Raw genomic sequence first — 20,192 nt, 5'->3', positions numbered from 1 at the left:
GGGGATTGGTCCTGCTTTGAGCAGGGGGTTGGACTAGATGACCTCCTGAGGTCCCTTCCAACCCTGATATTCTATGAAATGTCTCTCTTGGTTATAAGCGATTGGTTTCGTCTGTATGGATAAAAACTGTCAGCATAACAAAAATCACCGCAGTGAAAGCTCCGTACCTTCTCCGTCTGGTCTGCAGAGGGCAGTGGGACGAGAGAAACAAGTTTTAGGAAAGTCTTTGGACTTAATCCTTCCCTGATGTAACCGAACTGCAGGGGGGGGATCGGGCCCCTTCCACAGAATCCCAACCGCGGCACAGTGCAGAGCTTCCCGGAGCGGTCCTGGAGGGGGAGCCCGCGGGCTGGCCCGGGCGGGAGGCGGGTGGGATACAGTGGCCCGGGCGGGGTGCGAGGCCCCCGCCCCAGGCACCGGGGGGCCGCGCTCCGCTCTCCAGGGGACTCTGCGGAGCCGCCTCTGGAGGCGGAGGCGGGGGCGGGGGCCGCTTGCCCGGCAGCATCTGTCGCGGCTCCCCACGGCGCGGCGCGCTCTGGCACCAGCTCCAGCCAACTTTGCCGGTCGGGAGCCGGTGAGGGTTCCCGCCCGCAGCGCCCGCCGCACCATGAGCTCCGACTGCACCGGCTACCTGAGCGCCGACGGGGCGCTGGTGAGCGGCTTCAGCTGCCCGCGGGCGGACGGCGAGGCGAGCGCCCTGTACTGCTGCGGCTTCCAGGACGTCAAATACTGCTGCGATGACCCCCACAGCTTCTTCCCCTACGAGCACGGCTACATGTGGTGGCTCAGGTGAGAGCGGCTCCCTCAGCCGGCCACGAGGGCACAGACCGGCCCGCCCGGGGCGTCGGGTGACGGGGAGGAGGGGCGGGGGCACAGACCGACCCGTCCCGGGGCGTCGGGTGACGGGGGGGGCCGGGGGCACAGACCGACCCGTCCCGGGGCGTCGGGTGACGGGGGGGGGCGGGGGCACAGACCGACCCGTCCCGGGGCGTCGGGTGACGGGGAGGAGGGGCGGGGGCACAGACCGACCCGCCCGAAGCGTTGGGTGACTGGGGGGGCACAGACCGACCCGCCCGGGGCGTTGGTGACGGGGGGCCGGGGGCACAGACCGACCCGTCATGGGGCGTCGGGTGACGGGGGGGGGGCGGGGGCACAGACCGACCCGTCCCGGGGCGTCGGGTGACGGGGGGGGGGGCCGGGGGCACAGACCGACCCGTCCCGGGGCGTCGGGTGACGGGGGGGGGGGGGCGGGGGCACAGTCCGACCCGTCCCGGGGCGTCGGGTGACGGGGGGGGCCCGGGGGCACAGACTGATCCGTCCCGGAGTGTTGGGTAAGGGGAGCGGTCCGCGCGGGGCACAGACCACCCGTCGGGGGCGTGAACACACGTGTATAATAGCCTGCCCCAGCACTATTAATATTAGGGGAATTGCTGTCAGGTGAATTGGGGCCTGATCCAGTTAGCCCTGGACTCTTGAGCGTGAAGTTCCCATTGACTTCCATGGAATTTCCACATGTGGAAGCTCTGAGGATTCAGCCCTTGATGGGCATTCTAGGAATGGGAGATGTTTGGAAACTAATCAATTACATCTCAATAGACCCAGTTCTGTAGGGTTTTTGCATCCTCCATTCCAGAGGGACAAATGAGGAGCAGTTGAGGTCAACAGCATCTCTCAAGAGGAGCTCAGCATTGTGTGGGATCAGGCTCCAAATGTTTATACTGTTTCCATCTCAGACAGAACTAAAGGTGAAGTAAACTTTCAGTAAAAGGGAGTAGAAAGTGATACTACGGGGGGGCACAATTCTTAAGGCATTGCCAACCCTGTTTCAAATCAGACATAAAATCTGTACTACAGCCGATGGAAAAAAATTCAGTTGAAACTGTTTTACAACTAACACTGAGATTTTTGATTAATTTTTTTGTAAAAAGCATCTACTTTTTGTGGAAAACTGAGCTTTGTTTTTTGTTTTTCAAGTTTTTGATTTTGGAAGGACACTTTTAGTTTTCTGACAAACTGTCAACGTGAGGTACTCATCTCTAATCTTTACCCACTGCTGTAAATTGGCTCATAGAGGACCTTTGTCAATTTTGGCTATCCACTTTCAGATGCCACTAGTAAGATCATAGCAGTTAGAAAAGATGTGTTAGGTTGAGTCCATATGTGCTTATGTGAGGCCCCATGTTCACTTTCATTTTGGAACATGCCTGAATCTCTCCCAGCACTGTCTCCTTTCCTCTTTGTTCAACAGTTGGAAATCTGTCTGCAGCTCCTTGAAGTGCAACTTGAACTGTTAAAGTGTTTGAAAATAATACTGTGCAGCACACTGAAAAGGAAACTGGGATTGTGTAAACTGCTTTGTGCAAAGGGAGAAATTGTGGAGACACTAAAAATAGTATATTTTGTTATCTTGTGCAGTAAAAGATTAATATCCTTTTGTGCAGTAAACAAACAGAGGGAAAAATTATCTGTTTGCACAACTGTATTGAAGTCAATGGAATTACACCAGCGGGGAATTTGATCCTGAAGTCAATAGAATTACAACAGTAGGGGATTTGACTGTGAAGTCAGTGGAATCACAACAGCAGGGAATTTGGCCATAAGTCTTGAGGATGTCCTTATTTGTTCCACTGTAGTGCTAGGCACTCTGTCACAGCTACCAAATCCAGCTAAGAAGGTTTGGTCTGGACTCCATCGTGATTGTTAGAAACTTTTCTCAATCTGCCATAGAATCAATATAAAACAACATTAGTCTTTTCCTCCCCACTCTCCCAAGAATGAATGTATCTCCTTGAAGCACTTGTCAGAAGCTGGTGTGCAAAGAGACTGAATCCACAAGAACAAAATATTTCAGCAAGTTGACTCCTCCTTAGGTGACATTTTTACTACTACTTACCTCCAGATTGTTAGGTGGTGGATACTCATGTTGAAAGATGAATCATTGCAACCAGAGGGACTAGTTCTAGAGCCAAGATGTATATGCAGTCACTTGGTAAAACTGTAGTGGGGGTCTGGGGGAGGAGGGAGAGTGCCACCAGTAATGTCATAATCCATTTTTCTGGGAAAACCACAGTTCATTCTGCAAAATGGATCAGATGTTCTAGGCTTTTACTGTACTAAACATACAAGTAAAATTCATGAGAAAAATAATGTACAATTTTAATTGTTTAACAATGGGAATATTTAATTGACTCACTCTCTATGTTTGCAACCATGCCTCCTTGTGTTGTGTTTCTATTAGCCTTCAGAGACTAAGCAGGTTAGCTTAGGTGGGAGACCTCTGAGGGTCACTGTCACCTAGGTCTTCAGAACATGATGTTTGTGATTGTGTCTTCTTCCACTTCAGTTCATTAGGAAGCTAGTGTCCCAACATAGTGCTGTGGTGATGTTTTTCCAGGTGAGATGTAATATTAAGGTTCTCCTTCCTAATACAGTCTCCACAGAGCCCCGTGTAGGAGTCACCTGGCCTAACCTAGCCACACCACATGGCTACAGAACCTATTTGAGCAATAGAAGGCAGTTAGGAACGGTGAGCAATTCACTTGAGCCCAATATTCTAAAGACTGAGGGTCTAAATATCCCTTTCCCTCTAACGATCCATCAGCTCTTCTATCCAGCTGCAGTGGTCCTGGAACCAATGTTTCCATTTCCATGCCATGTGTACTATTTAGAGCTAGGTATAAATAGTTATTTTACAGCACTAGCCTTAGTGTAGATTAAATTGAGTTGTAGGGTTTTATTTTGTTAGCTATTTTTAGACTGTTTTGGTTGCGGTAGGTCTTGCCCAAGATAAGAGACTTCTAAGAAACAGGGTTTGAGAGGTCTTCCCCTTATTCCCACAATGTTCTCCTTTGGGGAGTAAGGGAGGTGAGTGGGTTTTGGAATGGACATAAGCAACACATCTCAAAGATCAATTGTTACAAAAGGTAGGTAACCATTTTTCTTCTTCGAGTGGTTGCTCATTCAGTTCCAAGTAGGTGGCTCCCAAGCAGTCACCCAGAGGACGGGTCAGAGTTCACTGAGTTGCAGACTGTAGCACAGCTCTGCCAAAAGCAGCAGCATCTCTAGCCTGCTGAGTGATGGCATAGTGCGATGTAAACGTGTGAGTAGACTACCACGTCGCAGCCCTGCAGATGAAGCTTGCGCTCTCGTGGAGTGAGCTGTCAACGGTGGGGCTGGCAGCTTTGCTAGGTTGTAGCACGTGTGATACAAGCCATGATCCATGAACAGATCCTTTGAGATGACACCAGTAGCTCTCTCATCCATTCTGCAGTTGTAACAAAGAGCTGGGTTGACTTCCTAAATGGTTTCATCTGCTCAGTGTAAAACATTAACACGTGTCTGACATCCTGGGAACAGAGCATATGTTCTCAGTTAGTGGCATGTGGTTTAGGGAAGAACACTGGCAGAAAAATGTCCTGATACGCATGAAATTGCAAGACCACCTTTGGGAGGAAAGCTGGATGTGGCTGCAACTGCACCTTGTCCTTGTAAACCACAATATAAGGGGGCTCGGACTTCAGGGCCTTGAGCTCAGATACCCTCCTAGCTGAAGTTATAGCCACAAGGAATGCCACCTTGCAAGAGAGGTAGAGGAGAGAACATGTCACCAGGGTCTTGAAGAGAGTCTCGAGAGCACCAGATTGAGATCCCATGGGGGAATCGGCTGTCGTACTTGAGAATACAGTCTGTCTAGCCCCTTGAGGAAGCAGCCAACCACAGGGTTAAGCAAATACTGAACGGCTGAGCCGGGATGGAAAGCAAAAATCAGAGCCAGGTTCACTTTTATTGACAATACTGCCAGACATACTGCCAGGTTCACTTTTATTGACAATACTGCCAGACACTGGAAACTCTACAGCTTCCCAACACTATGATAATGGTTTATAGTATGTGCTATTTGGTAAAATTTTGTCCCACATGACACTCACTATTGACATACTGCCAATACTGCCAGGTTCACTTTTATTGACAATACTGCCAGACACTGGAAACTCTACAGCTTCCCAACACTATGATAATGGTTTATAGTATGTGCTATTTGGTAAAATTTTGTCCCACATGACACTCACTCTGCACTCATGTGAATGACTACACCAGGGCTAAAGCAGTGGAGAATCAGGCCTTACATCTTCAAAGCAATGCACAGTAATCAAATAATGAATCAAAATCCTTCTAGAAGGACCACCTCTAAAAGATGACTCTCCTTTGACTGTTCATTGCTATTCTGCTTGAAAATATAATTCACAGAAATATTGTTTTCATGAGCTTTCTTTGCAACCATGTCTTTAGATGAACCTGGGGAGCGATTGAGACTAAGCTGAGTAAGTTAAATGCATGATGTATCCATATACTGTAGGTAGAAGGTAACTCAGTTCTAATTGTGTTTGCTCTATAATACGTACCATTTTTAATATTCAAAGTTCTTAAAAAATGCTGCATAATGAATCCTTTCAATGCATTTGGGAGGGGGTGACTGGCCCACCAAGGGCACACAGGAAGTTGGGTGTCACAGCTAGGATTAGAACTCAGAAATTCCCGTCTCCAAGTTCTGTGCTCATTACACTGCTAGTCATGCCTCTCTAATCAATAATAGTTACCCTTCCTAACATGTGCAGGACTTTTTTTTTTCCTGTGGGTCTCGTCCATGGTTAATTATAGAGTCCTGAACATCCATCATGAGTGTTAGATGCTTTCTCTCACTGATTTTTTTTTCTTCCAGTTATTTTTCTTTGCATTTGTTACCCACTCCTCACCTGTTTCTTTCTATCATTTTGTTACAGTATCTCTGTTTCTGTGGAATTTTGCTTTTGTATTTTTCCAGAGCTCAGTTGCTTTCTCATGACTTATTCGTTATTGAACTCGTTTGCTGTCTTTTCAGTCCTCGTTTTCCTTTATTGAGACCTTGTCCCTTTACCTATTTCTCATTCTCTCCCTGACTTCTTTTCCCACAGATGCTTTCACACTTTATTTATTTTGGCCTTTTGTTTCCTCTTTCACATCAGAGCCTGGCTTTTATTAAGGATTCTTTGTATGAAGGTCTATGTAGCTGAACCAAGGCTTATATATCTTTATGGATTTATTAGCTCCAAATCTGAACTGTGGCTGAGGAATGCTCTGTGTAGTTCAGGGGAGAAGTGCAAAGGTGTCTTTATTTAAGCCACCTTTGTGTGCCCTCAGTTCTGGATTGATCTACACCAGTCAGGTACCATTGCACAATTTAGCATGGCCTTAGTCTGCTCTAAATTGTGACAACTCCCTGTGGTGTAACTGTTACAACTGCTAGCTATAGCTATGCTCCTTTTCCGTAACCACTCCCCCTGCACTAGCCAGTGGGAGGGGGTTGGGATTAGAGCAACTACACAGGTTAAATTTATTTTTACTGCAAGATTAACAAAGGCTAGACACTGATGTCTTAAAAAAGAGCCCATATTGACAAGAACATGCAGCCAGTTGCATTCCAGAGCCGCATTCCATTCAAAAAGAACATACATACAGTTTATTTCAAGTTAAAAGGTAAAAAATATTTTAACATACCAATTCCACTGCTGCACAGCATATCACTAACATGTTGAGGGCAGAGAAATTCTAGGCAACCCAAATATCCTCCTTTGTGGATTGATCCTCTGATAACCATTTATGCCTGCTTTAAGGCAGCCTTTCATGAAGGGCTCCTTAACAGATACCAGTACTGTTATGCTTGTACTCTGGTTTCCCTTTAAACTTTTATTGTGTGTGGCACCTAATCAAGAGAAAGTAAATTCAGTTTCTTTCAAATCAGTGCTTATGAGCTAATGCATGGGTTACCCAGGAGGTGGAGCTGAGATAACAAAACAATTAATAATTTGCCTCTGTCCAGCATCTCAGATCCAGGAACTCCTCAGCAGAGTTTGTATTTTCGGCTCTCTTGGTTGGTGCCTCCACAGGAAGTAAATTAAAGAAATACCAAAGAAGAGAATATTATTTAATAATTTTGCTTATGAAATATATAATTATTTATTAAAAGCTTGGAGGTAATTTACTTTGCATTTTTATGGTGATTTTTTTTTTCATGAATTACTTGTTTTTGGACATGACCTATCCATGACTTTTACTGTATAAATACCCCTGACTAAAACTTAGCTGCTCCTGGGGCCCCAGGACACCACTGCTGTGGGAGCCCTGTGGCCTATGGCTAGCACCCGCATTGGCTGCAGGGGCTGACTGCCCCCAGCCACCCCTGCTCCAAGGTCCCAGGGACTGCTGCTCGGGTGTTCTCTGGGGCCAGCCGCCCTGGGACCGCTGCTTGGGTGCTTCCCCCAGGCTAGCTGCCCAAGCCGTGGCCAGTGCTTGGGCACTCCGCGGGGCTGCCCCTGAGACCGCTGCTCAGGCGTTTACTGGGCCACCCAAGCAGTGATTGGTGCGGCTAGCCCTGGAGTTGCCCCTGGGACTGCTGCATGGGTGCTCCCTGGGGCCAGCCGTCCAAGAAGTGGCTGGTGCGCCTGGCCCCGGGGCTGCCCCCAGGACCACTCCTTGGGCACTCCTCCGGGGCTGCCCCTAGGACCGCTCCTCAGACACTCCTCAGGGCCAGCCACCCTGGGACTGCCTGAGCAGCAGCCAGTGCAGCTGGCCCCAGGCTACTCCAACTGTAGCTGGTGCGGCAGGCTGTGGGGCACCTGAGCAGCGCCTGGTGAAGCTGTCCAACGGGGCGCCCAAGCAGCTGGCCCCGGGATCAGCTTCAGCAGCCATTGCAGCTGTGAACGTCACAGAATCCATGACTTTCTGCGACCTCCATGACCAAATCTCAGGCTTAGGCTTGTCTACACTTAACATTTTATAGCGCTCTAACTTGCTGTCTCAGGGGATGTGAAAAATCACACCCCTGAGCGCAGCAAGTCTGAGCAGTTTAAAGCGCTAGTGTGGACAGGCTCAGAGCGCTGGGAGAGCTCTCTCTCACAGCGTTCATGCGTGACCCCGCTTGTACTTCAAAGCGCGCTTCTGCGTCAGTGCTTTGAAGTTTCCAGTGTAGCCATGCCCTTAGTGATAAGTGGGTCTAGGACATGGCAGTCTTTCAGATGTAGAACACTTCCTTGGTGTCATGTTGTTCTGTACCCTTTTACTTGTGATGAGGAATGCTCAGCACTCCTCTTGCTGCAGTAATCCTCCTTAACTTTTCCATTTTTACCCCGAATGGTGGTCTGCACATGCCATGTAATGGTAGCACAGATGTACTGTATAAAGAAATGCCTCTTGAGATGATTAAATGATGGGTGTCATGGTAAGTTGCAGCTGAAGAGGTAGTAGCTGGATGCATGAATAAGGAAGAGAGCATGTTAGTCTGCATAATCCTGATCTTTCCTGAACATGCATAGATCTCCTTAATATTTGGATAGGAGACTGTGGACAACCTTTCTTTTTTGTGCTCCAGTCTCTGGGTTATTGTATTCAGGCCTTCAGCTTGTAGAGCTAGTATTAACTGAAAAGAATCAATACTGTTTTTCTTTCTCAAAAGCCTCCAGATTCAGTTTCATGCTGGATTGGACTCAGTCATAAGGAAAATTGTTCATTTGATGGATGCTCATGTGGATCCCTTCCAGTACATTTCTTGTGCTTTGTCTATTCTGGTTATAAGTGCCGAATTGAAATCTCAGAAATGAGATCAGAACCCACCTGGCGAGGTACAGGCAGGGGGCGTAGGGCAGGGAGTTGGGGAGCGGGGTGCAGGAGCGGTTTGGGCTCCGGCCTGGCGCCACTTACCTAAAGCTGCTCCAGGGTGGCAGCGGCAGGCGCCAGGGCAGGCTGCCTGCCCTGGCCCCATGCCGCGCTGCTCCAGAAAGCAGCCGGAGCCATGTCCCTGCGCAGCCCCCGGGGGAGTGGGGACACAGGGCTCTGAGCGCTGCCATTGCCACGCCTCCAGGTACCTCCCCCGAAGCTCCCATTGGCCACGGTTCCCCATTCCCGGCCAATGGGAGCTGCGGGGGGGGGGGGTGTCTGGATGCAAGGGCAACACACAGAGCCCTCTGCCCCTCCCACCCACCCTGGGCCCCAGGGACGTGGTGTCGGCCGCTTCTGAGAGTAGCATGGGGCCTGCGGCACCACAGGGGGCATTCCCGCAGGACGGATCCAAAGTCCTGACAGGCCGGATCTGGCCCACGGGCCGTAGTATGCCCACCCCTGAGATAGCGTCTGCTGCAGTAAATTAATATTATGATATAATGTATGTCTTGGTTCATTTCCCATCTCCTGAATATGTTCCCTTTTTTTTAATGCCTTTATTACTATGTGCAAGTGAATTAATATTCAGTTTTACACTGCTCCTTTGCAGCAGTGGCTACTGACAAAGGGCTTAGAAGCAGCAAATTGGTCTGCCTTCAAAACTTGTTACACTGAGTGCATGTCTTCACTAGCAACGTTAAAATTCTGCCACGGCAGCGCTTTAAAGTGGCTGTGTAGTCGCAGCACCAGACCTCTCCCAGCGCTATAGAAAAACCACCTCCACCAGGGGAACAGCTCCCAGTGCTGGTGCACTGTCTACAGGGCTACTTTACAGCGCTGAAACTTGCAGGGCTCAGAGGAGTGTTTTTTCATACCCCTAAGCAAGAAAGTTGCAGCGCTGTCAATTGCCAGTGTAGACAAGCTGTAAGACAGAGGCATAGCGGGGGTCATAGAGTTCCACTCTCCCTTGCAAAGCTACTAGCAAAAAAGAGTGGTGCTGTTTGAATCATTAAATAAACTCCATTAGCCCTTTTTACACACATTTCAGAACCAAAAGGAGAGAAGCCTGTGACAAATATGTATCCGCTACATCAAACATGTTCCTATTAGGTTTTAAAATAAGTGTATTTTCTTGAAGTACAAAAATTAACCTTCAATCTAAAATATTTAATACCCTTTATGTTCCTTCAGAGAAGAGAGCCAAGAATGAAATATTTGCATGGACTCCTAAGCAGTCTGTTAGCAGGTTGGGAGCCTTTTCTTTTATAGTGCAACATCGGAAGAAATGTTTTTTCCTTTGTCCTTTAAATCAAAGTTCCATGGTAGAAGTGCCAATAAAATCAGGGACGATTGAGATAAAAAATCAGGGACAATTGTGAAGACAAGTAATTCCCCAGTACTTTTTATTGATTTCTTGTTAGTGTGCCTTTGATGTTGTCTGATTTGATTTTTAAGAAGCCCTGGGAAATTTCTTCCAGCCATTTCACACACAGGGACTGATTGCTGCAGTAAATGATGAGCATTTCCCAGCAAAGAATATACATTTCTTTACATTTTTCTGATGACTTGTTCGGAGGCGGGCTCAGGACTAGAGAGAGAGTTATCTCACTGATACCAGTTTTACATGGGTGTTGCTTCAGTGGAGTTACTCCTGATTTACATCACTGTAAATGAGAGCAGAATCAGGCCCAATAAGTAGCAGGTAACATGATAAAAGCACTCAGCTACTGTAAAATGGCTTAGCTCCACTGAGGAAGTTTACACCAGCTAAGGATCTGGTCCTAAATCTATACATATAGTAAAAATGTAAGATTGTTTCCCTGCCCTATTGAATACAGGTAACCTCCAGATCCCATGTTGGGCATTTGTTTGACAGACATCACAGATTAGTGTGTACACTTAATCACTTTGTTTTCTCTCTTCTCAGTGTTGGAGCACTTGTGGGTCTGTCAATAGCAGCGGTGGTCCTGCTTGCTTTTATCATCACAGTGTGTGTTCTCTGTTACTTGTTTATCAGTACGAAGCCACGCAACAAGCTGGATACAGGTTTAAGCTTGCAGACAGCAGGTAAGATCAGCTTTGTGTTGTTGACATCATCTGCAGCGATAAAGGTTTACTCCAGCAAGAATTTTAAAACCCCACTAGTCATCCATCTGGGTACCTAAATATCCTTAAAAATCTGTCCCTACGTGTATGTGTACACTGCAGTAAAATACCCATAGTTGGCCTGTGTCAGCTGACTTGGGCTTGCGGGGCTCAGGCAGCAGGGTGTTGTAAAATCTCAAACCATTCCTGTTATAACTCCTTAATTAAAGACTATGCAGGATGTGCTGAGAGTTTTGTTTTTAACTATCTCTCTGGGTATTTAAAATCCCCATCACAAAAGAACTTCTGTTATGCTGGATTTGCCTTCACCAATTCACTGATGGAGTAAATCTTTATCTCTTCAGGGTAAAGGCTCTTGCAGGGTTCCAGAGCCCAAGCTGCAGCCCAAGCCTGAACAGCTATATTGCAGTCTTATAGCTCCAGCTGTTTTGTTTTTTATTGCAGTGTACACCTACCATTTGTGATCTGGCCAAGGTCACACAGGAAACCTCTGGTGGAACATCCTTTCTCTCAAGTAACCTGTCTTGTCTTTATAGTTAGGTAGAATCTTTGCAATAATTCCTCTGTGAGAGGGCTGTTTATCTCTGCTGTAAGGTGTGGCCAGGACACTGCCTTAGTTGGGAGCATAGGTCAGCCCTCTGGCCAAAACCAAAATGGCTTCTCCTTTCTGGGGCCACAAATGCCCAAAACAAATTCCAATCTAGAGCTTTACACTAAACACTCTCCTGCAGGAACTTTTAGTTTATTGGAGTAAAGGAAATTCAGTTACAGTCCATGTTATTTTTTTAAACTTTACACTGTCATTGTGTATATAAGTATTAACCCCTTCAAAATTCAGGATGGGGGAATCAGTGGAATCTCTGTATGAGAGGGGTGGATGGAACTGTTGCAGCTGTGGAGGAAAACGGGAGTTTAAGCTGTGAGAGGTGGGCAAGGGAGGAGAGGCTCCAGGCAGGCAGGAGAGGAATATGGTGGAGCATAGCTGCTGCATCATTTCATAGGAAGGTGCAGCATAGTCTCCCCTCCATGGCTAGTTGGTGGGGAAAGGGATCAGCAAATCTACCCTGTCCCTTTTGAAATTACTGGCATCCCTGTGGTCAGTAGTAGTGAGCAATCCCTGAGCTCCAGGACTGCAGTTCTGGCTGCTTCTGCTCCGTGGTAAAAGAATAGTTAAAGGCTCCTTTTACTCTCCCTACATATCACCCTGCACGTGGCCCACCAGTCTGACAGCATTCTAACAGTTCAACTATATGTATTCACCATGTAATGTATATTAGCTTGGACAGTTCTCTAGGTCAGGCTATCCCACTCCATTGCAAAGTGGTGATAATAAATTACATTTTATGATGGGCACTAACACTGTCCTTTAAATCTGAGCTTCTATTTAAGCTTCCTGTGATGTATTCAAACTCAGATTACAGGGATCTCTGGGATGGAATATGGAGACAATTACAGACTTATAAATTGCTAGTAAGGGCTTGAAAAGAATAATTTTTAATACAACAATTAGTTATTTGTTCTTACAAAATTAGGAGATTGGACTAAATAAGCAAGGTTTCATAATTTCATTTTACAAGGAAAAGCTTAGCCTGAAAAATAGTGCATTGACTTCTTTGTCTTCTATTATTAAAGATCCCTAATTGTTCAGATATGCCAATCATTTGTCTGTAGCTGGTCAGGAATTTTTTGAATTCTTTTTTTTTTCCCCTGAAATGTCAATTTGTGAAAATGGGAAAGGGTACTTTTTGAGGAATTTCTTGGTTTTAAAAATGTTCTGATATTTTTTAAATGAAAAATTCTGTTTTTTCACTTTGAAACAACTTTTCATTAGAAATATAGGCTAATTGTCATTAAAAAATTTGAAAATGTCAAAATTAAATGTTTTGGTTGACCTGAACCAAAATGTATTTCTGATTGTCAGTTTGCAAAAAATTTCAAGGTTTGGAATTTTTAATTAATTAATTAATTGGTCCTGATTAAAGACAGGAAATTTTTCCAAAATCTCAGAGTTTTGTAATGCTTTGGGCAAGCTATACATAGGTATTTATTTAACTGAGAGAAGCATATTGCTGTTTGTTTTACTGAAATGTTTTTGTTTTTCAGGCAGTGAGACTAGAGGGTGTTCTTTGTGAAAAATAGAGAGGCGCTGGACCGGATTCTGCCAGTGCTGCAATACATAGGTACAGTGAAAATGTTATTCACCTTTCCCCACCCTCCATGCCCTCAGTTCTCTAAGCAACGTGATGGGCAGTCATTTTTCAAAATGCTATAAATTCCTAGGTTGATTTTTAGGATGTTGAAACATGCTAATGGCAGAGAGTGGATGACTTACACACTAATGACCCCTTATCAATGGGTCTGCTTGATTCACCCAGAAATGCTCCTTCATAGTAATAGTCTGAGAGCGAGCAAGCATTCCCCTCATACTGTAGTTACATTAGTGGCCAGGTAGCTCCGTGGCTCACTTATGAGGCAGCCAGTGTGACCTCTTTTGGGAAAAGATTCTTTGGTGATGAACAGGTAAGAAGGCATTTGTGTAAGAAAAATAGGGACTTAAATATCAGATAAGTAGTTCAGTATTCTGTTTTCTGAATATACAGTTTGTACTGTTGCTATGCCAAATCGCAAAGAGAAATGGAAGGGAATCTCACAAAAACCCAGGTTTCTCATTCTGACTTCACTGCATGCTGGACTTGTTGTAAAAGGTCAAGTTGCCTGCCTCACAGACCAAGCTAGGAAGCATTCAAAATATAATGACTGTGCTTCAGCCTTGAGAAGGAATTTATAAATAATTTGCAGGACATTAGGTGAAATGAAACAAAATACTACTTTTTACCTGGGGTGAAAGCTCGTGGCTAAGCATCTATAGAGTGCATGCAAGGCCATGGACCAACAGTGTCTGTCAAGGGGAAGAGGGAACCTTTATGGCTCAGCAGCTGTTCTTGGAACAACAAGGCTATGTAATAAACACACATACAAGCAGTGAGAAATCCGTGCCTGATGTTACTTTGACATCCCATTTAGCAAACTGAACCAAATGGTATCTCTGTGCATTTCCCTTAATCAGCAGCACAAAAGAGGTTGGCTTGCATTGTTTTGCTACTTGTTTTTTTATTGAAATATTTATTATGACAAAACTCATTTTGAAATACAGCATTGTACAAAGGAAAAAGATCATTGCTTCCTATTGTTTCAAATTAGATGGTTTATGGGAGAATAATGCCATGGTAAGATGGAAAAAGGCACCTGAAACTAGGAAGTCGCCCATAAATAAAGTCGTCATTTGTTTTGTCTTATTCTTTCCATTACACTGTGGGTTCTAAGATTAAAAGTGCCTGCAGCCCATGTGGCTTTAAGAAAGTTCCTCAGGTAAAAGTTTACTTTGAGTTCAATGATTTATTCTGAGGCCATGAGACCTAGTGAACAGATTATGAGCTAGGACCCCATGAGTTCGAATCTGGCTCTCATATCAATGTGGCCTTGAGTAAGTCATGCTCTCTGCCTCAGTTTCACTATTTCTGACATAGCAATGATAATAAGAAAAGGAGGACTTGTGGCACCTTAGAGACTAACATTTATTTGAGCATAAGCTTTCGTGAGCTACAGCTCATTTCATCGGATGTTAACTCTCTACCTCCCAAGGGTGTTGTGAAGAGTAACATTTGTGCAGTGCTCTGAAATGTAGCATGTTAAGTGGTGGTGCTTATTGAGAGGGAGGGGAGAGAAGAATCATGTGGATAAGACAAGGGAAAAGACACCTAATTAGGGAAAGGGGACTTCAGTGAGTTTGGCGTTCCAGTTCAATTTTGATAAAGACCCAAAGGTTCACAGATTAACTGAGCCTCTTGAGTCTACAAAACTGGGCTGGAAATACCATGAGAATTAGCTTTCATATGAGTCGTCTTGTGGGATTTCTGTTTGGACTGGAAATAGAAAGAGCCTCTCAGTGTTTAAGCAGTTTTGCTTCTAGCCCTGTCAGGAATTAAGGAAAAAAAGGAGGTGTCTGCCATGAAAATGAAAAATAATGTGGTGATGTGGGAAAGTTATCTGAACTTTTCTGAACCTCAGCAAATATTTGGTTGAAGTTTTGGGGGGAAAGCTGGAGTCCAGATAGGTTTCTCCCATCCCTGCTTTAAATATTTTCAGTTTGTTTAGTTGCTGGATTAAAAAAATGTCATTTATTTTACAATAGGCCAATATGTTTTGATGTCACCAGCTATTACCGGGAGCTAACCCAGAATGGCAGGAATTATCCCGCCAAAGCCTATAAATCACCCCAGATCTGTCAAAAATTCCATCCAACGCTCCAAACCTTCACTTGCCGAAGAAAGCTACACAGAAGATGCTGGATTTTGCTTAATGTGCATACAGTATTTCCTCCACCTAATCCACTGTTTCTAAAATAGTAGTAGAGCACACCCCGTCCCCCCAGTAAACTCATTCTGGTTCCAAGAACAAGCTTGGGAAAGGCATCTCAACCCACTCACACTGGCAAGTGTTTAGATTACATTAGTGCAACATGTGGTCACATTCAAAATATAACTCAATCAGGTATACTGTAGACTGTGCACCTACTTTATTACTCCAAGAGGCCTGTGGGAAATATCCTCACCCCAGCTAAGTAAGATTAAAACTCCGCAATGTGACCAAAAATTTGCCTCTGGGGACTGAATTTTTCTCTTGATTTTTAGCCACGCCATGCCATGTTGACCACTGTGGAGGAGCTAACCTTTAACATCCTGTGATGTTACCATACATACACTGCATAGGCATGGATTTCTTTGCATCTATTTGGCAAGCAGAGAATGGCTGAAATATTATATAAACTAGCAAAATATCAGCATCAGCTGCTGTGTTTATGTGTTGATGAAAAGTGCTGGGTAAACAGCTCTGCAGACCAAAATCCTCGGTGTACCCCTAGAACAGCTACAGCCTGAGAAGCAGTAGTGCAAACTTCCTCACATCCTCCCACACTAGTCTCTGTCCTGGAAGGACCATCCCTGTGGGCAAGAAGGTATAGTAATTCATTCTTGGTGTCCATTCACTCCTTGGTCACTCTGCCAGGGTTACCCACAAGGGGACCAATACAGGTAGTGATTTTGTGACACGGACACACACATCCACTAGGAACTGGACTGAAACAAGCTGTGAACTTCTCATGTACCATTTCAGCCACTTCCAACCTGGCCCTCATTAGAATCTGTGACTCACAGATGAAGATCTTCATCTCCCATTATAAGTCCCCTGCACGCCCTCTTGTTTTTTCGCTAATGAGAAATTCTGGTGGGGAAGGGATTAGTGGTAGTGGATGGAATCTGTGTGGCATAAAGAATTTGCTGTGCCTTATATTTTATTTTAAAATAGCCAAGGAGTTTGTTATAATCCCATAACTTCTGAAGTGCCATTAGCAGTGTATGTTGCAGCCTCAGAGGGCGCTGAATATAAATGTTAAACTACACAGTCTTTGATGCAGTTATCCTTGGTCATTTCAGTCCAAGCATATTTCTAACCTTTATGCAGAGGGCCAGCACAAGACATGGCAACCATTTAGGTTCCACTTAAGCCCTGTTTTGAGTACTTATGTGGATTTAAGTGGTGCATCAGTCTTGTAGGGGCTGTCTGTGCAGAGGTGGATTTCACTCACAATGAGCAAGAACAAATTTTATAAACAAAATCCCGCTGTTCTCTGTGTATATCTAAATGATGGTTGCTGTTTTCCAGGCATGGAACCGTATCCTTCAGAAGGCACCAGCTGAAGCAGTGCATCTGCAGAGCCAAATGGATTCAGGAAATGCTTCTTTAGCCATAAACTGGACTGTGTTATACCAATAAAATAAAAACCAGCAGGATCTTATTAAAGGGGAAAAGGCAAAATGCCACATTTATTGTGAATACAGAAAGAATCATAGTAAGCAGTTAGTTATAGCTATAACATTCCATTCAATTTCATATTTATTCACATATTCATTCATACACACACACACAGGTTCTGCAAGGTTGTTATCATAGATACCAGCCTTAGAGTTGCTCATACCAAGCCACTGGCCAGGTGGCCTGGACGTTAGGAGGGAGCAGGGCCTTGTCAGATGCTTATCTGATGCTCCTGGAAGTTGGTTTGCAGAATCAGACCCCAAAGTTCTCACTTTCTAGCGTCCATTTTTATAGGAATTTCTTCCTATGCCAGTCTATGGGAATTGCTTCATCATGCTGTTGCTGAATCAATCAGCAGATGGCACATTCCTGACGGCTCTGTGCTGCCCGATGTTATCTTGTTTTTTGGTTCTCCCACTCTTGAGGCTGTTGGGTGGATTCCAGTCTGCCCTCCAGGGGTCCTCTGGTTGTTTCCACTTGACGCCTTCTTCAGCCGATGGACACTGGATTCTTAGGTTGGCACCTCCCTGATCTTTCAGTTATTATCCACACCAACCATCCATCCACATACATCCTCTATCTCTATTTTAATCACAATTGTTAACAAAACGAGATGAATACAACAAAAGGGCGGGGAGTCTCTGGGTGCTGTTTCTGTTGTTACAGAGTATTGCTTTGAATCTCTCTGTGTGTGAGTAGTTGTTGTTACAAAGAATTGCTTTGAGAACAGACTCTGTCTTAGAATGTACTAACACAATTAGCAGCTTGCAAGTTTCACACAGAGAGGGAGAGAAACAGCACCAAAAACCAAGAGACCTCCTAATTAGTAATACCCTGGAATTTAAACTACGGGGAATCAAACTCATTTGTGATTTTAATACAGAACTTCTCTAATATGATCCAACAACTGTGATAACCAGTCCACAGACTATGACAGACTTTCCAGAGGTGTTTTATGGCAACTATAACCACCATTAACATCCAGGGCCAACATGAAGCCGGTCCCGGTTATGTGTTTCTTACAACCATTAATGTACAGATGTTGTACTGAGAAGCAATGGTGTATTTTGATTTGCACACTTAACCAAATGATGCTAGACTTCTTGGTGTAAATTCTGCTCTGACTTCCCTCCATGCAACTCCAATGAGTTATCATAGGTGTAGATCAGAGAAGAATTTTGCCCATCATATTGGACTGCTACTTTCTTTCAAGCCTTTTCAGTATACCATCTCAGTGTTGTATTTGTTTGTTGCCTTTATATTGTCTTTACTTCTCTAATACATTCTTCTTTAGCTGAAGGTGATAGTTTGACTTGCAGATGTATCTGAGTAGCATATCTTAATAAAAGTTTAGAGTTGTTGTAGGTCTTTAAAATTTCACATTTTTTGCTCACTCGTATTGCTGTGCAAGCTGCACATCTTATTTCCATGAGGGTCCCAGGGGAACAGCAACCATACACAGTGTTATACTAGCATACTTCTAAGTGCTGTAAAAATGCAGAACATATTTCCCTAAGTAGAAAACAGCACTGACCAGTTACAATTCCAGTTTAACTTGACAAGTTTCTTTAAGATATGAGATGAAAAGATTTTCTAAACCTGACAGCATGTGTGAGTATTTTAATGGAACAGACAGATTTATATAATCCATTTAGGGCTGCAGTCCCAAAAGTTCATCTACCAGTCAGTTTTGCCTCCAGGCACTTAAAAACTGGGTCAAATAAAGATTTTTGGAACAGAAATATTTCTAGAAAATAGTATGGATCTTAAACTTTCTTCTTCTTATGCTTTTCGATGCACAAAGAACATCGTGCTTTTGATTTAGCGGGGTGGTGAGAGATAAATAACTAAAGCAAAGCCTCAAGGAGAGAGCATTTCTTCTGTAACATGCTGCATAAACTTTCTCTCTCAAAATTACAGCTGCCATTGCAGACACCTATGAATTTAAAGGCACAGTACACCACAGCTGCAGTTCATGTACCATAATTTCCAGCCTCCCAAATTCTTAAAGGAGCCTAAGGGAGTTAAGCATCCAACTCTCCCTGATTTTAGCCACCTAATTTGCTTAGGTTCCTGGGAGAATCATTATCGTGGTAGTCTGCAGGAGCAGTGCACATTTTATTTTAAATAACTGTCACAGGGTGGCTGGCCCTCAATGGGAATCAGGGCCCAAGCTATGACAGGCTTCATTAGGGAGATTGAGCCCATCAGTGTCAGACAATGCCCTGAAAAACAATAATGGAGATAGTTCCGAAGTGGAATTTTAAAGAATTTCTTGCATCAGTTTACTTCTGTTTTATTTTCATGTTATTCCAACATGGCCATTGAAAATAAAAGTATAAACTAGTAGTCTGGTAAATTAAGCAAAATATGCTGTCTTGATGTTTTAGCTTTTAAGAAAGTTTGTCTAATAGAATTATGGATATTATTTATAACAGCTATTGCTTTTTCAAAGATGGGCCTCATTTAGAACACCCTCCTCCCCCAACTCGGGGAAGTTCCAAGACTTTGTAGTTAAGGCCCATCTCTACAAGATTAATTTGAAAGGGAACAATTAATCCAGTCTTCCTGAACTAAGCATAATGTGAAGGTTAAAACAAGCTGTGGAGGAAACTGAAGCTAAAGTTAAACAAGTGAACTCAACTCCACTTCGCAGGGCATGTGATTAATGAAGAGGGGTGAACTGTGGTGTAGTCAGCAGTTTCTTCCACCCTAGGAGACCTTGTATGGTGACACTATCCACCGTAGCCTGCGAGCTACAGAGCTAAGCATCAAACGTGTCCAGCAGCCTTAATGTTCATTACTGTCAAGTCCTGTCTCTTCTCTGCATGAAAGACACTACAGGATCAATCCTCTAACATGCATAGATAGTGATCAATTGTGCAACAAAGATTTACAAGCACTGACTGCATTCTAGTAGGCAAATCAGTAAACTTAAAAGAGTGAGGTGAAGTTAGTAAATTGTATAGTCAGTTGCTTGACCACACTTTGGTTCATTATGAAATATACTTGAGACCAAATAATCAATATCCGTCAGTTTTATTGCTAAAAGTCAACAGTAGTATAGTACAGGAAAACAGGTTCAGTATGATACCAGTTTCTGGCAAGCCATGTCTGGCAGTATTGTTAATTCACCTTATACAGTGTCTGTGCTTCCAAAGTTACACATTTCATGTAGGAGTACTTATAGGATGATTTTACAAAATACAAAAAACTCTACATGTCACTAAAATACAACCCACCGGTTTCTTTACTTGTTCTGTACGGTCCTTATCTTTGTTTTGGATACTAGCATTCCAGGTCCTGGTCCATCAATGTGTCAAGGTACCTCTCTAACTTATATCAGGGCAGAAAATTAATGTGTTTTGCCTTTTTCAAGTTCTCTATTTTCTAATGCCAAAGCTGACTTCATCTTTGCAAAGTGTTATGGCTGCTTAGCATAAGTGAACAGGATTATAGGAAGACACAGGCCAATTCAGGCCATGTAACTGCTAGGAATATGTATGCATGATATAATGCTATTC

General features: G+C 44.3%; 1 protein-coding gene across 1 annotated transcript; it reads left to right on the top strand.

Moving 5' to 3' along the window:
* Positions 1-362: 362 nt before the first annotated feature.
* Positions 363-17,997, top strand: SHISAL2A (shisa like 2A). Its single transcript, XM_084637512.1, has 4 exons — positions 363-789; positions 10,619-10,758; positions 12,901-12,977; positions 16,519-17,997. Exons 1-3 carry the CDS (start codon positions 608-610, stop codon positions 12,927-12,929), a joined length of 351 nt encoding a protein of 116 aa, XP_084493638.1. The 5' UTR covers positions 363-607; the 3' UTR covers positions 12,930-12,977; positions 16,519-17,997.
* Positions 17,998-20,192: the final 2,195 nt, after the last annotated feature.

The sequence above is a fragment of the Lepidochelys olivacea genome (genome assembly GCF_965140295.1).
Source record: "Lepidochelys olivacea isolate rLepOli2 genome assembly, chromosome: 8".
Classification (NCBI taxonomy): Eukaryota; Metazoa; Chordata; order Testudines; family Cheloniidae; genus Lepidochelys; species Lepidochelys olivacea.
This window is presented reverse-complemented; position numbering and strand designations above follow the sequence as displayed.

Excerpts from the sequence above, each read along its gene's own strand:
- SHISAL2A (XM_084637512.1), top strand. The coding sequence starts at position 608 with ATGAGCTCCGACTGCACCGGCTACCTGAGCGCCGACGGGGCGCTGGTG. Across the intron at positions 790-10,618 it reads GGCTACATGTGGTGGCTCAG|TGTTGGAGCACTTGTGGGTC; the intron begins GTGAGAGCGGCT and ends CTCTCTTCTCAG. Across the intron at positions 10,759-12,900 it reads TTTAAGCTTGCAGACAGCAG|GCAGTGAGACTAGAGGGTGT; the intron begins GTAAGATCAGCT and ends TTTGTTTTTCAG.